Source organism: Triticum urartu, chromosome 2 (genome assembly GCF_003073215.2).
Source record: "Triticum urartu cultivar G1812 chromosome 2, Tu2.1, whole genome shotgun sequence".
NCBI classification, from domain to species: Eukaryota; Viridiplantae; Streptophyta; class Magnoliopsida; order Poales; family Poaceae; genus Triticum; species Triticum urartu.
The window spans coordinates 223,260,087-223,271,481 of NC_053023.1; the positions used below are offsets into that span (position 1 = coordinate 223,260,087).

At 44.8% G+C, this 11,395-nt stretch overlaps 1 protein-coding gene across 2 annotated transcripts; it reads left to right on the top strand.

Moving 5' to 3' along the window:
• The first annotated feature begins 494 nt into the window (after positions 1 to 494).
• LOC125536868 (elongation factor Tu, mitochondrial-like) lies at positions 495 to 6,645 on the top strand. Of its 2 annotated transcripts, none has more exons than XM_048700146.1 (8): positions 495 to 1,298; positions 1,391 to 1,466; positions 2,020 to 2,031; positions 2,699 to 2,937; positions 3,025 to 3,650; positions 3,984 to 5,087; positions 5,742 to 5,837; positions 6,279 to 6,645. In XM_048700146.1, the coding sequence occupies exons 1-5, from the start codon at positions 1,268 to 1,270 to the stop codon at positions 3,093 to 3,095; spliced, it is 429 nt and encodes a 142-aa protein (XP_048556103.1). In that variant the 5' UTR covers positions 495 to 1,267; the 3' UTR covers positions 3,096 to 3,650; positions 3,984 to 5,087; positions 5,742 to 5,837; positions 6,279 to 6,645. The 2 variants fall into 2 exon arrangements, with proteins under 2 accessions (XP_048556103.1, XP_048556104.1); XM_048700147.1 differs by having other exon boundaries at positions 3,025 to 3,442; positions 3,540 to 5,087.
• The last annotated feature ends 4,750 nt before the right edge of the window (positions 6,646 to 11,395 follow it).

Sequence of the window (11,395 nt, forward strand, 5' to 3'; positions counted from 1 at the left end):
TATAAAACTTTTTCATCGGAGTTACGGTTTATTTTATATGATTTATTGAAGTTTTAATTGATTTTCTAAGACTATTATTATTTCAAAAAAGTAAACAGTAAATCCTACGGGTACACCAAAGTGTACCCAACATTATGCACATGTGGCTGACAGAAGGGGCCAGAGGGCCCAGTTGACCAAGTCAATAGGGACTAGTCAACCAGTGAATAGTAGAAGAGGGTCCGCATGTCATTGACTCTAACCTTAGTAGTTTAGGTAATTTTGCTTAATTAATCACGGGGCCCATTTGCCATAGACTCAGTCTTTTTAGATCAACTAATTAAAGCTAATCAATAGAGGGGACCACTTGCCATTTGTTATTATTCTAATTGAGCACTAAAGTGTTAGTAACTAAGCCTAGACATTAAACCCTTTACGCGTCGCGCAAAGGGCGCTCACTCGCTCTGTCCACGTAGGCAGAGGACCATAGCGATAAGAAGAGAGAAAAAACCGAACGCGGCTCGGGATTGGTTGTTATGTGAGTCGGTCAAGTCATCGCTCCCCTTCTCTCCAGATGCACGCGACCTCTCCTTTCCTCTCCAATCTCTCTCGTTTTTCCTTCACATCGGCAAGGGTTGCCGCCGCCGCCTCGCTCACGCCCCAAATTTTCTCCCCCCTCCCCAATCCTGCAGCAGCCGCCTCTGCTGCTCCTGCGCGTGGTCGTTAACGCCTCTTCTCCCACCTCAGCGTCCAATCGCCTCAGCGCCTCTTCATCTTCATCTCGGACGGCGTCGAGTGCGGCCGCCCCGTGCTCTCTCTCTCTCTCCCAGGTCGACCCAGGAGGAGCTCGAGCGGCAGCACTGGTCCATGGCGTCGTCGTTGTTGGCAGGAGCGTGAGCGCAGAGACGGTCGTCTCCCTCTGGCTTCATGTCGCCGTCCATCAACACGTGAGGTGGTCAGTCCCTGCATCCTCGCCTCAACCCTCGCTGTCACGCACGCCTTCTCCTCCGTCCTCTCAATGTTTTGCGATGAACTGGCTGCCGACGCTGCTGTGCTTCTATAGACCACCATGAAGGTGAGATTGCCCCTCCCTTACACGAACATATTCTTCTCTTTTTCGGATCTATTGCTGTTGTGCATAGTGGTCGTGGATGTTCTGTCGTTGCAGGTGGTTGTTGGTTGAATGTCAGAGTTGTAGTTCTTCATGGATCGCTGATCTTGTTTGTCTTTGAATTCTGCGCTTGTCATCATCACCATGGTATGGTTTGTGGTCTATTGATGCGTATCCATGGATATGGATGTTTCTGTGTCGATTTTTGGTTCGTGCCTGTGTCATTTCATACACGCTCATGAACTGTTTGATCTTATGTTCCCTCACTGTGACACGTTACATTTGTTTATCTTTTTTCAGAAATCGCACTAATCGACCCCAGCTCACAGATTTGCCTTGCTGTTTCATCTGCTCAGAGGATCATCTTTCTGTTGAGGTTCGGTTTTCAGCGCTTTTCCTTGCTGCTTCAGTTTATTGTGCTTTTTCTTGTATGAGATTTCAAGCAAGCTTGTTGAGTTCGTCCTTCTTCTTCTTCTTAGAGATTGTGAGGAAAATTGTTATGTGTGAATGTACACACATAGATTTGAAATAAATTCTACTATGCTATACGCTTTAAAACGAGATGAACTGAACCTGTTTGTGCCGTTTGAAATTCAGTTATGTGCAAAGAAACAGCAAAGACAGGTTTACTGTACAAGCGAGATTGTTCAGTTCGTTCTTCTTTTTGTTCCTAGAGATTCTGAGAAAGATTGTTATGTGCCATTGTATAAAGATGGATTTGAAATCAATTGAGCTATGTTGTACGCTTTAAGAGGAAATGAACTTAACTGATAAAATTCAGTTATCTACAGAGAAACAACAAGGAGGCTATGATCATATATCATCTTCTACTCTGTACATGTTTGTTTGAATTCATGAGGGTGCAAGAATTAAGAAAATTACAACACCAATTCTTTTGTACTAATGAGTGTGCTTATTCTATTATGCAGGTATATGTGCAGGTTAGTTGCATGGATAAGGCCTTCCTAAGTTTTGCCTTGAAAGTTAGATACCACTTCATGTTGTAAAGTAGACAAAATGTTAATGATCTGAGATTAACACATGTTTATATTGAATTATTTAAGCGATTGCTGCTAATACTTGACTACCAACTATGTAGCACTTTCTGCTTGCACACAAAAAAATGAATTTCTATTGTTATTGCGGGTATTCACTAATACAGAGTTGCATCCAAAAATAAAGTAGCTACAGCTTTTTTTGAAAATCAGGGGCCTCCCCCCGGCTCCATATTTCAATGAAGAAAGTGAAGCCATACGAGTACCACAACAACAAAGTCTAAAACAGACTCTGAATCTAAACAGGGGGTAAAACAGCTCCCCGAACACCTTATTACAGACCCAAAAATCAGAATCTAAGTCGCTAAACTTCGGTTCACTAATTTTTTTTACAAGTTTGATTAACAGCAGCTTACCTTGACAGGTTCAAAATCTCAGTTTGTGCATTGTACTTCAGTTGTTTTACACTGCCCTTCTCATTTTTATCTGCTGCTGCATACTTTTGATTCATTTTGGTCTTGCATATTTGTGACACTGTCTCTATCTGGTGCCTTTTCCAATAGTACTGCATTTTTTATTGGTTTTCACTGGCTGGCATTTCCTACTATTTCAGGTGGTGTGCAAACCTGGTAGTAAAGACGTACAAAAAGTCTGAGGTGGAAATTTACGTCCTTGTGAAGGATGAAGGTGGTCGCCACACTGCCTTCTTCTCAAACTACAACCCACAGTTCTACTTCCGGACAGCTGACATCCGTGGGAAAATCGAGTTGCCTCTGGACGTGAAGATGGTTATGCCTGGTGACAACGTAACTGCAATCGTCGAGTTGATGTTGCATGTTCCACTCGAACCAGGTACACCTACATTGATTCAAACGTTGTCATCTAAATCGCTTTATAGTAGCAGAGAAGAACTTCATCTGACTGTTATGTGCTCTGCAGGGCTAAGATTTGCGCTCAGGGAAGGAGGGGGGACCGTTGGCGCCGGAGTCATTGCTGAAATCATGAGCTAATAAAAATAATATGTTCCAGACCTTTCTCTTTTTACTTCTCAATTAATTTGATGATTTGTTTGTTAAGGATTACAATGTTGTGAATCAAATGTCAACCGTAGGAAAAACAAATTAAGGATCTAAATCCTACAATGTTTTAAAATAAATTTTCTATGAATCAAAGGAGTCGGTAGAGTAGAAGCGTGCAACACACTAGCTACTTTTGCGTTTGAAATATGAGTACGGCCAGAAACATCTCTTCAACTTATTAGTGCATCTCCAATGCCCTCCTGTAAAACGTCCAGACCGACGCGTCCGGATGCACTTCGTGGGAGTATAAATCTCATTGGATGAACATTTAAGTAGCAGTAAGTAATGACTACAAACACTCCATGCATCTACACATCTCTTGCGTCTCTCACTCTGAATCTAATCTTCAGATTTCTGTTGTCCACCACAAAATAGCTTGATTAAGGATACTATGGGATCTTGGAGACCTCAGATGTAGGTGAGGATGAGGTGCCAGATATGAAATTATGAAGGATGAGACATGTCTGATGAAGAAGGCTCGGCTAGGTATATTAGAACAATGCATGTTTTATTCTTGGCACTATACAAGTGCATCTCCTCTTTTACTATAAATACATGATGCATTAATTTTCTTACGAGTCTGATCGATATGTGTAATTATATGATTATTGGAGCCCACGTATATTTTTAAGAAATACAAGTATGTGGTATTGCTTTTCATTTGTGATAGACAATAGTAGAAAGAAAATATGGTCCAAAAGTATGTGGTGTACAGTTTACAAAAACTTGTTGGGCTGAAAAAATGCAATATGATTTAGTGTTAATGGAAGAGAGATCTTGACTTGTGGCTTTCATTTTATTCGAGTTATTTATTTTCAGTTCTACTCTTGGTACTACTATCATGTGACCTGCCATCGAGGCTCGGATACGCAGAGGTAGTAGTTACAAGCCGGTGGTAGCAAACCAACAACTGGCCAACGACAGCAACAACAAGTATGCTGCCTTTTATTCAAAATCAAATAACAGTTGGCAATGCTAGGTTCGAAGGTAGGAAGGGAAGTAGACTTGCTGAGGTTTATTTCTATCTGGTGCATTACTTGACTACTCCCTCCGTAAACCAATATAAGAGCATTTAGATTACTATTTTAGTTATCTAAACACTCTTATATTAGTTTACAGAGGGAGTACATGTTTATGTTCCTCGAACCATGCTAGAGACAATGTAAAAAGCAATTAAGTTGCTTAGTTTCCTTGTTTGGTTCTTAATCTTGGACATGTCTAGACCAAAGGATCTACAGATGACCATGCAGCATGCATTTCAATATGTAAAAGATGTCTTAGCTCAAGATTGTCTAAGCTGAAGAACAAGTGTCAACCAATTTGTATCATTGCAATGTTATTTGTTATTGTTTATTCATTTTTGCTTTCTTCCCCTTTTTACATTTTGAGAAAGTTGAGAATATATGTTACTGCTGCATTTGTAAAGTCCTCTTAGATGAAAAGATAATGTTATTAGTTATCGCATCGATGACTAGAGAATAGTTATGTTTCCCACAAGAGTTTTCTGAATTTTATGTTGTAAATTTTCATTTCTCTAGGCCTTTCATTCTAACAGCGATGCCCTAAGAATAGTTATGTTGCTCACAAGAAATGAACCAGACAGCCACGAATAACTTGTCTCTGGGTAGTTAATTTTATGGTGCTTTCCATTCTGCATTTGAGGTTCGTTATTGCATATGTCCCAGTGATGAATTTTTCAGTAAACTGGTCTTTATGTCCTCAGCTATTAGGCTGAATATTTATTGCATATCAAAACTCACATTTTTAAAAGCACTTCCTGCTTTATTTATGTGTTATCCATTGTTCTTTAATCCATAAGCCCTTGATCTTAATATATGGTGATGTAAAAAATTTCCAATAGGTTTAGAGACGAGGATCCAGAGAAATATTATGCTCAGCCATCCTTCTGTATCAACTGTAAAGGTGAGATCCCACTTGTCATGGAAGCTTTCTCTTATCCTTCTATAGGAACCTATTCCCTTCTTGCCAAATCCTTTTTTTAATTGCAGATATTGCAATTATTTATCTTTCCTTGCAAGGATTACATGATCTACACACCAGAGACTTTGAAATACACAAACATGATGATTATAATAGAGGAAGTACAGTGGCAAGCACCAATCAATGTGAGGTCAAAACATAAAGCCGAGAAACAACACCTGCCACATGGCACTCCCTGTTTCATGTTGTTTCTTATGTGATCAGCAGATAACATGCAATGAAGCATTCGGTGGATAATTTGCTTGCTATGTCTGCCACTGAAAATCTTCTTTGTAATTATCTTCAAGCTATAATTATGTATGTTTGGATGTTGACCTGAAGTTTTTTGGTCATCATCATGGACATATTCTCTCTCTCTCTCTGAACCTATTATATTCTGTAACTTTGGAGAATATGCTGGATGTTCACTATTGCATGAGATTTTAAGCTAATACTATTTGAGATATATGGGTCATTGGATAAGTAGGATCCACTATACTGAAGTAAACATGTTAGAAGTATTTATTACTCCCTCCATCCCATAATGTAGGATGTTTTTTTGACACTAATGTATCTTTCATCTGCTTTATTTTGTAGGTGAGACTTCTACATTAGCTATGGAAGAAGAGGCCAAAGATCAAATACTATGTCTGCACCATCAGCAAGACATTTGCCAAACCAGGGCAATGCATGGTATGTTCAAAATCATAGCCTGCTCTTCATAAAGCTAATGTTTACTAACTTCATTATGTAGCAAGTTATATCTCCGTATTGTAGAGTGTCACTTCTTATCATTTTTTCTCATAAAAAAATGTTGATTGATTGTCACGGAATATCTACAGTTTTCACTTCAATTTTTCAACACCAATGTTGGTGCTTTACTGCCATGCCCATTGTCTATGTGAAAATGACAAATTTGGTTTTCTATGTCTATCTACAATGTTGATTTTCTTTCGCCGTCATTCTTTCTCACTCTAATAACTTGTTATGCTCACTGACATTCACTGAACTCTCTTTTGCATAATATTTTATTACTGCATGTGTTCTAGCTGAGCAAATACTACACAAGTTCTAACCTGTAATGTTTGAGAAGAAGTCTTGTCATGAACTAACTGTTACTCTTTGTCTTCACAGTACTTTCACATGGAGTACACCCAGGACAAGCTGCAGAAATACATCACAAAGATGATGACACACTGCCACACAAGCTCGGAGACGGAACCGTGAGCTGCGACAGTCGCTACATGCTTGGAACCGACAAGAGGGCCACCACATCATGACGAACTGTCATGGTTTCGCCATCACGCCAACATCAAAAGAGGGTGACATGTGCTTCTTCCATTTCAACTGCAAGGAAGGGCGCCGCCTCTCCTTCACCAACCAGACTCTAGGCATAACATCGTCAATAGGACCTGCCTTCTATATATGACTTGACGATTCCGTGTTGTGATGGTCCGATGAACTCTGCTTCTCTTTTGGAGACCGCCTACATGTTGGAGCATGTGCACAACTTCGCTACCAAGGCAAGTGCGCAAAGGATCGCACAGGAGGCGCGCCTTGGGCGCACCCCAGCCTCTAGTACTAAACAAGGGCCGGCCTGGTGGCACAACCATGAGGCTGGTTGTGCACACACGCACACACCACACACGGCCTTGGCCATGGCCGTGGCCATGGCCACCAGCAGCAGCAGCCGGCGATTGCAGGCGACATTAGTAGCAGCAAAGCAATGCTAGCAGCAGCAGCACGCAGCAGAGCAAGGAAGCAACGACGGCAGCGCAAGAGCGGCGGCAGCGGCAAGCAGCGCAGCCGCGGCAGGGGGCAGAGCAGCGAAGCAGCGAGCAGCTACAACAGTTAGTGAGCAATAGCAAGCCGCGGCGAGGCCGCGCGCGTGCACAGCAGCGGCAGCAACAGCGCATGAGCAGCAGCAACACACGTACGTACATACGCGTACGCGTGAGCTCCGACGAGCTCGGGGACGGAGGCTACTGCAACGAATCGAGGGCACAAGCAAGGGGGAATGGAGGAGGAGCTCACAGAGAGTTCGTGGGCGCGGTCAAGGAAGCCCGGGGTGGACCGGAGCCGTGGGAATTGTCGATGGCGGTCGGCGATGTACGTGACAGACGACGGCGATGGCGAGCGTACGGGGCCTCCCCGGTCAAACCCAACGACATAGACGAAGGGGGCGATAGTGGTGAAGCTCCTGGACGCGTCAGCTTGGCGGGGAAGGCCGGTCGCCACGAGGACGATGGCGGCGCGGTGACGAGGCTTCAGGCGAGCGGGCGCGGCGCGAGGAGGAATGGGGGAGAGGCAGGGGTGTCCTAGGGTCCCAGGGGGAGGGGTGCCGTGGTCTTGTACGCGAGGGGGAGCCGGCCGATGGCTGCCACCGTGGCCATGGCGCCATGGATGGCTGCCACGGCCCCCCTCCGTCTCCTGTAGCAAGAGGAAGAGGACAAGTGGGGGTGGGCTGGGCCTATTTTTGCTAAATGGGCCAGGGGTCCAATAGTTTAGGTCCTCTTTTCTTTTTACTACTATTTTCCATTTTCTTTTCTGTTTAATTATTTAGCTACTGTTTTGTACTAATCCTAGAACCAAATGGCTTTTGTAAAATGTGGAGCTTTGACATCTAAATACGTACTATACATTATTTAGCACCGCCACAATAAGTTTGAGGATTAAATGAATCTATTTGAATTTTGTTTAAATAGAAAGATTTATTTTGGGGCTGTTTGGTCCAGTTTAAAATAGTTTAAAGGCATTTTAATAATTCCAATAATGTTGGATTATTCATGATAATTAGTTAATAATTTTTGGAACCCAGCGAACATTTTTGTTTTACCGCTAGAAGAATAATAATTTTGACTATCATAATTTGAATTTGAATTCAGTTTGAAACAAGTGAGGTTAGCAAAATTTTAATTATGATGACCTGACATCATTAGCAGGGGTTTACTGTAGCTTAACTATTGGGGTGTCACAGTAAGGTAGCAAGCACAGGAGCCGGGCAACCCAACTATTGACCAAAGATATGATTCAGAGCCGATGAATGCTAAAATTCAGGGTGCCGAATGTACTGTAAAAAGTGTTCGGACTTTGTTGTCGTAGTATGGAGCACAATGAAGCCCCTGGTGAATCAAAGCGTACTAAAGTGTACGAGTGCAATCGATAAGAATAATAAAACGAAGTAGTAAGCTAGTGCCACGTAAGTTGGGCCGCAAACTGTGTCCATTATAATTTGATTGATACGTCAAAGCGTATTTGTACAAATAGTGCGATAATCAACATGGCTATTTAACATGCCAAGACCAAGGGGGAGCTGCATGCGGGTCCTGAAAACAGGTAGAATGATCGTCAAGAAGAACATCTAGAGATTCCCCCACACGTCTATACTACTTGCCGCCTTGGTATATCTATCCTTCGAAAGGACCGATGATCAGGCCGTCGGGAGGGGCCTGTGAAAGAAAAGACTAAAAAAAGTAAAAATAAAAAGGAAAAGTATGTGTGGGAGCCGTATGATGGACCACAATCAAGTTACGCCTCCGTCTATGCCCATGGTATTTGAGTGCGTAGTTATGTATGCGCGGTACGTACGCCGCCATTTGGTCGGGACTGAGATGGAGGCCGAATTGCTAGTCGAGCTTCTGACGGGCCGGACTATCCTGTTGCAGAGTGGTCCGGACTCGTTTGACAGTGTCCGGGAGCTTGGCTGCCGAATTAAGGTTTTGCTTGATAAGGCCGCTCTGTACTTCTGCTGCTAGGGCCGTGGTGTGCTCCTTAGTAGAAAGGGAGTGCTTCGTGTTTCCATTGACTGTTATGACACCGCATGGTCCGGGCATCTTAAATTTGAGATAAGCATAGTGTGGTACCGCATTGAATCGAGCAAATGTAGTTCGTCCAAGCAGTGCGTGATAGCCACTGCGGAAGGGGACGATGTCGAAGATCAATTCTTCGCTTCGGAAGTGGTTCGGGGATCCGAAGACAACTTCCAATGTGATTGAACCCGTGCAGCGGGCCTCTATACCTGGTATCACTCCCTTAAAGGTAGTTTTTGTGGGCTTGATCCTAGATGGATCGATGCCCATTTTGCGGACTGTATCCTGATAGAGCAGGTTGAGGCTACTGCTGCCGTCCATGAGGACTCGCGTGAGGTGGAATCCATCAATAATTGGGTCAAGAACCAGTGCGGCTGAACCACCATGACGGATACTGGTCCGATGGTCCCTGCGATCGAAAGTGATCGGGCAGGACGACCATGGGTTGAATTTTGGGACGACCGGCTCTATCACATAGATGTCCCTGAGCGCACGTTTGCACTCCCTCTTGGGGATATGGGTAACGTATATCATGTTCACCATTTTAACCTGGGGGGAAACTTCTTCTGTCCCCCCGTGTTCGGCGGACGGGGCTCCTCGTCGTCATTCTCGCTTTGCGACCCCTTCTCCTTGTCTTTGGAATTTAATTTGCCTGCCTGTTTGAAGACCCAACAACTCCGGTGGGTATGATTGGCTGGTTTATCAGGGGTGCCGTAGATCTGACATGGACGATTGAGTATGTGGTCTAGGCTGGAAGAGCCCGAACTGTTCCTTTTATATGGCTTCTTCTGCTGACCAGACTTGGAGCCACTGAATCCAGCGTTGACCACCGTGTCATCAGTATTGTCAACATTGTTTCGACGCTTATGCCTGTTGCATCGGGGCTTGCCGTTGCTATTTTTGGCTTTGGAGGTGCCAGGTTCGCTTGCATTATGATTTCTACGAGCTAGCCAACTATCTTCTCCTGCACCAAAGCGGGTCATAAGTGCTGTGAGGGCCGCCATGGACTTCGGCTTTTCTTGGCCGAGGTGTCGGGCGAGCCATTCGTCGCGGATGCTGTGCTTAAAGGCTGCTAGGGCTTCGGCATCCGGGCAGTCGACAATCTAGTTCTTTTTAGTTAAGAACCTTGTCCAGAATTTCCTGGCTGACTCTCCGGGCTATTGAACTATGTGACTTAAGTTGTCGGCGTCCGGGGGTCGGACGTATGTGCCTTGGAAGTTGTCGCGGAAGGCGTCTTCCAAGTCCTCCCAGCTGCCAATGGAGTTTTCAGGCAAGCTGTTCAACCAGTGCCGAGCTGGTCCCTTGAGTTTTAGCAGGAGGAATTTGACGGCATGAAGATCATCACCGCGGGCCATATGGATATGGAGAAGAAAGTCCTCAATCCATACTTCGGGATCTGTTGTTCCATCATATGATTCGATATTTACGGGTTTAAACCCTTCTGGGAATTCATGTTCCATTACTTCATCAGTGAAGCAGAGGGGGTGTGCGGTGCCTCTATATCGGGCCAGGTCGCGACGTAGTTTGGATGGAGTCCATCTGCGGCTTTCGGCCGGGCGTGATTATGTTTGTCGTGTTTGGCTTGATAGCCGTCGTCGCGCGTTGGGGCACGCCCTCGCGATCCATAGATCTACCTGGCCGGACCTGCTCTATTCTTCAGGTCCTGCTGCAGGTCATATGTGTGTCCCCGAGCTGTTATGTCTCTACCTTTACGACGAGGTAGTATGGGCTGGTGTTTGGCTTTAGTTGCCGTTTTGTCCCGGCCATGAGGTGGTCGGTCAACTGCATTACGCGCTGATGGCGCGGGCTCGAGGGCCTCGTCGTCAAATTGGGGTAGCAGTTTACGCTTCGGGTAACTTTTGATTGGGCGCTCGAGGCCGTATTCCTCGGCTGCCAGGACATTAGTCCATATGTTGTTGAGTAGATCTTGATCAGCTTGAAGTTGCTGTTGTTTCTTGTTCAGACTCCTTGCAGTGGCTATTAACCGTTGCTTAAAGCGCTCCTGCTCGAGAGGTTCCTCATGCACGATAAAGTCTTCATCGCCGAGGCTCACCTCATCCTCAGAGAGTGGAGGGTAATTACTATCCTCCGAGTCTTCGTTTGCGGCCTGTTCATCAGGGCTAACTTGCCCATCCTCTCGATCGTCTTGTTCAGAGTTTTGCTCGACGGGGTTTTCTTGGTATTCGGCATTGTCTAGAGTATTGTTGTCTCTCGTGCCGGTATTGCTATCTTTGCTGCGGCGTGATTTAGAGCGGCGCCATCGGCGTTTTGGTTGTATCTCGGGAGGTTTATCCTCTACTAGATTTTTTCTCATTATCGTCGTCACCCTCCTTGGGTGTATCCACCACGTACACGTCATACAAAGAGGTGGCCGTCCAGCGTACGGTAAACAACGGGTTTTGGGCCTGCTCTTCTCCGGCATCGTCATCCATATCGTCGATG

Excerpts from the sequence above, each read along its gene's own strand:
- LOC125536868 (XM_048700146.1), top strand. The coding sequence starts at position 1,268 with ATGGATATGGATGTTTCTGTGTCGATTTTTG. Across the intron at positions 1,299-1,390 it reads TGTTTCTGTGTCGATTTTTG|AAATCGCACTAATCGACCCC; the intron begins GTTCGTGCCTGT and ends ATCTTTTTTCAG. Across the intron at positions 2,938-3,024 it reads GCATGTTCCACTCGAACCAG|GGCTAAGATTTGCGCTCAGG; the intron begins GTACACCTACAT and ends TGTGCTCTGCAG.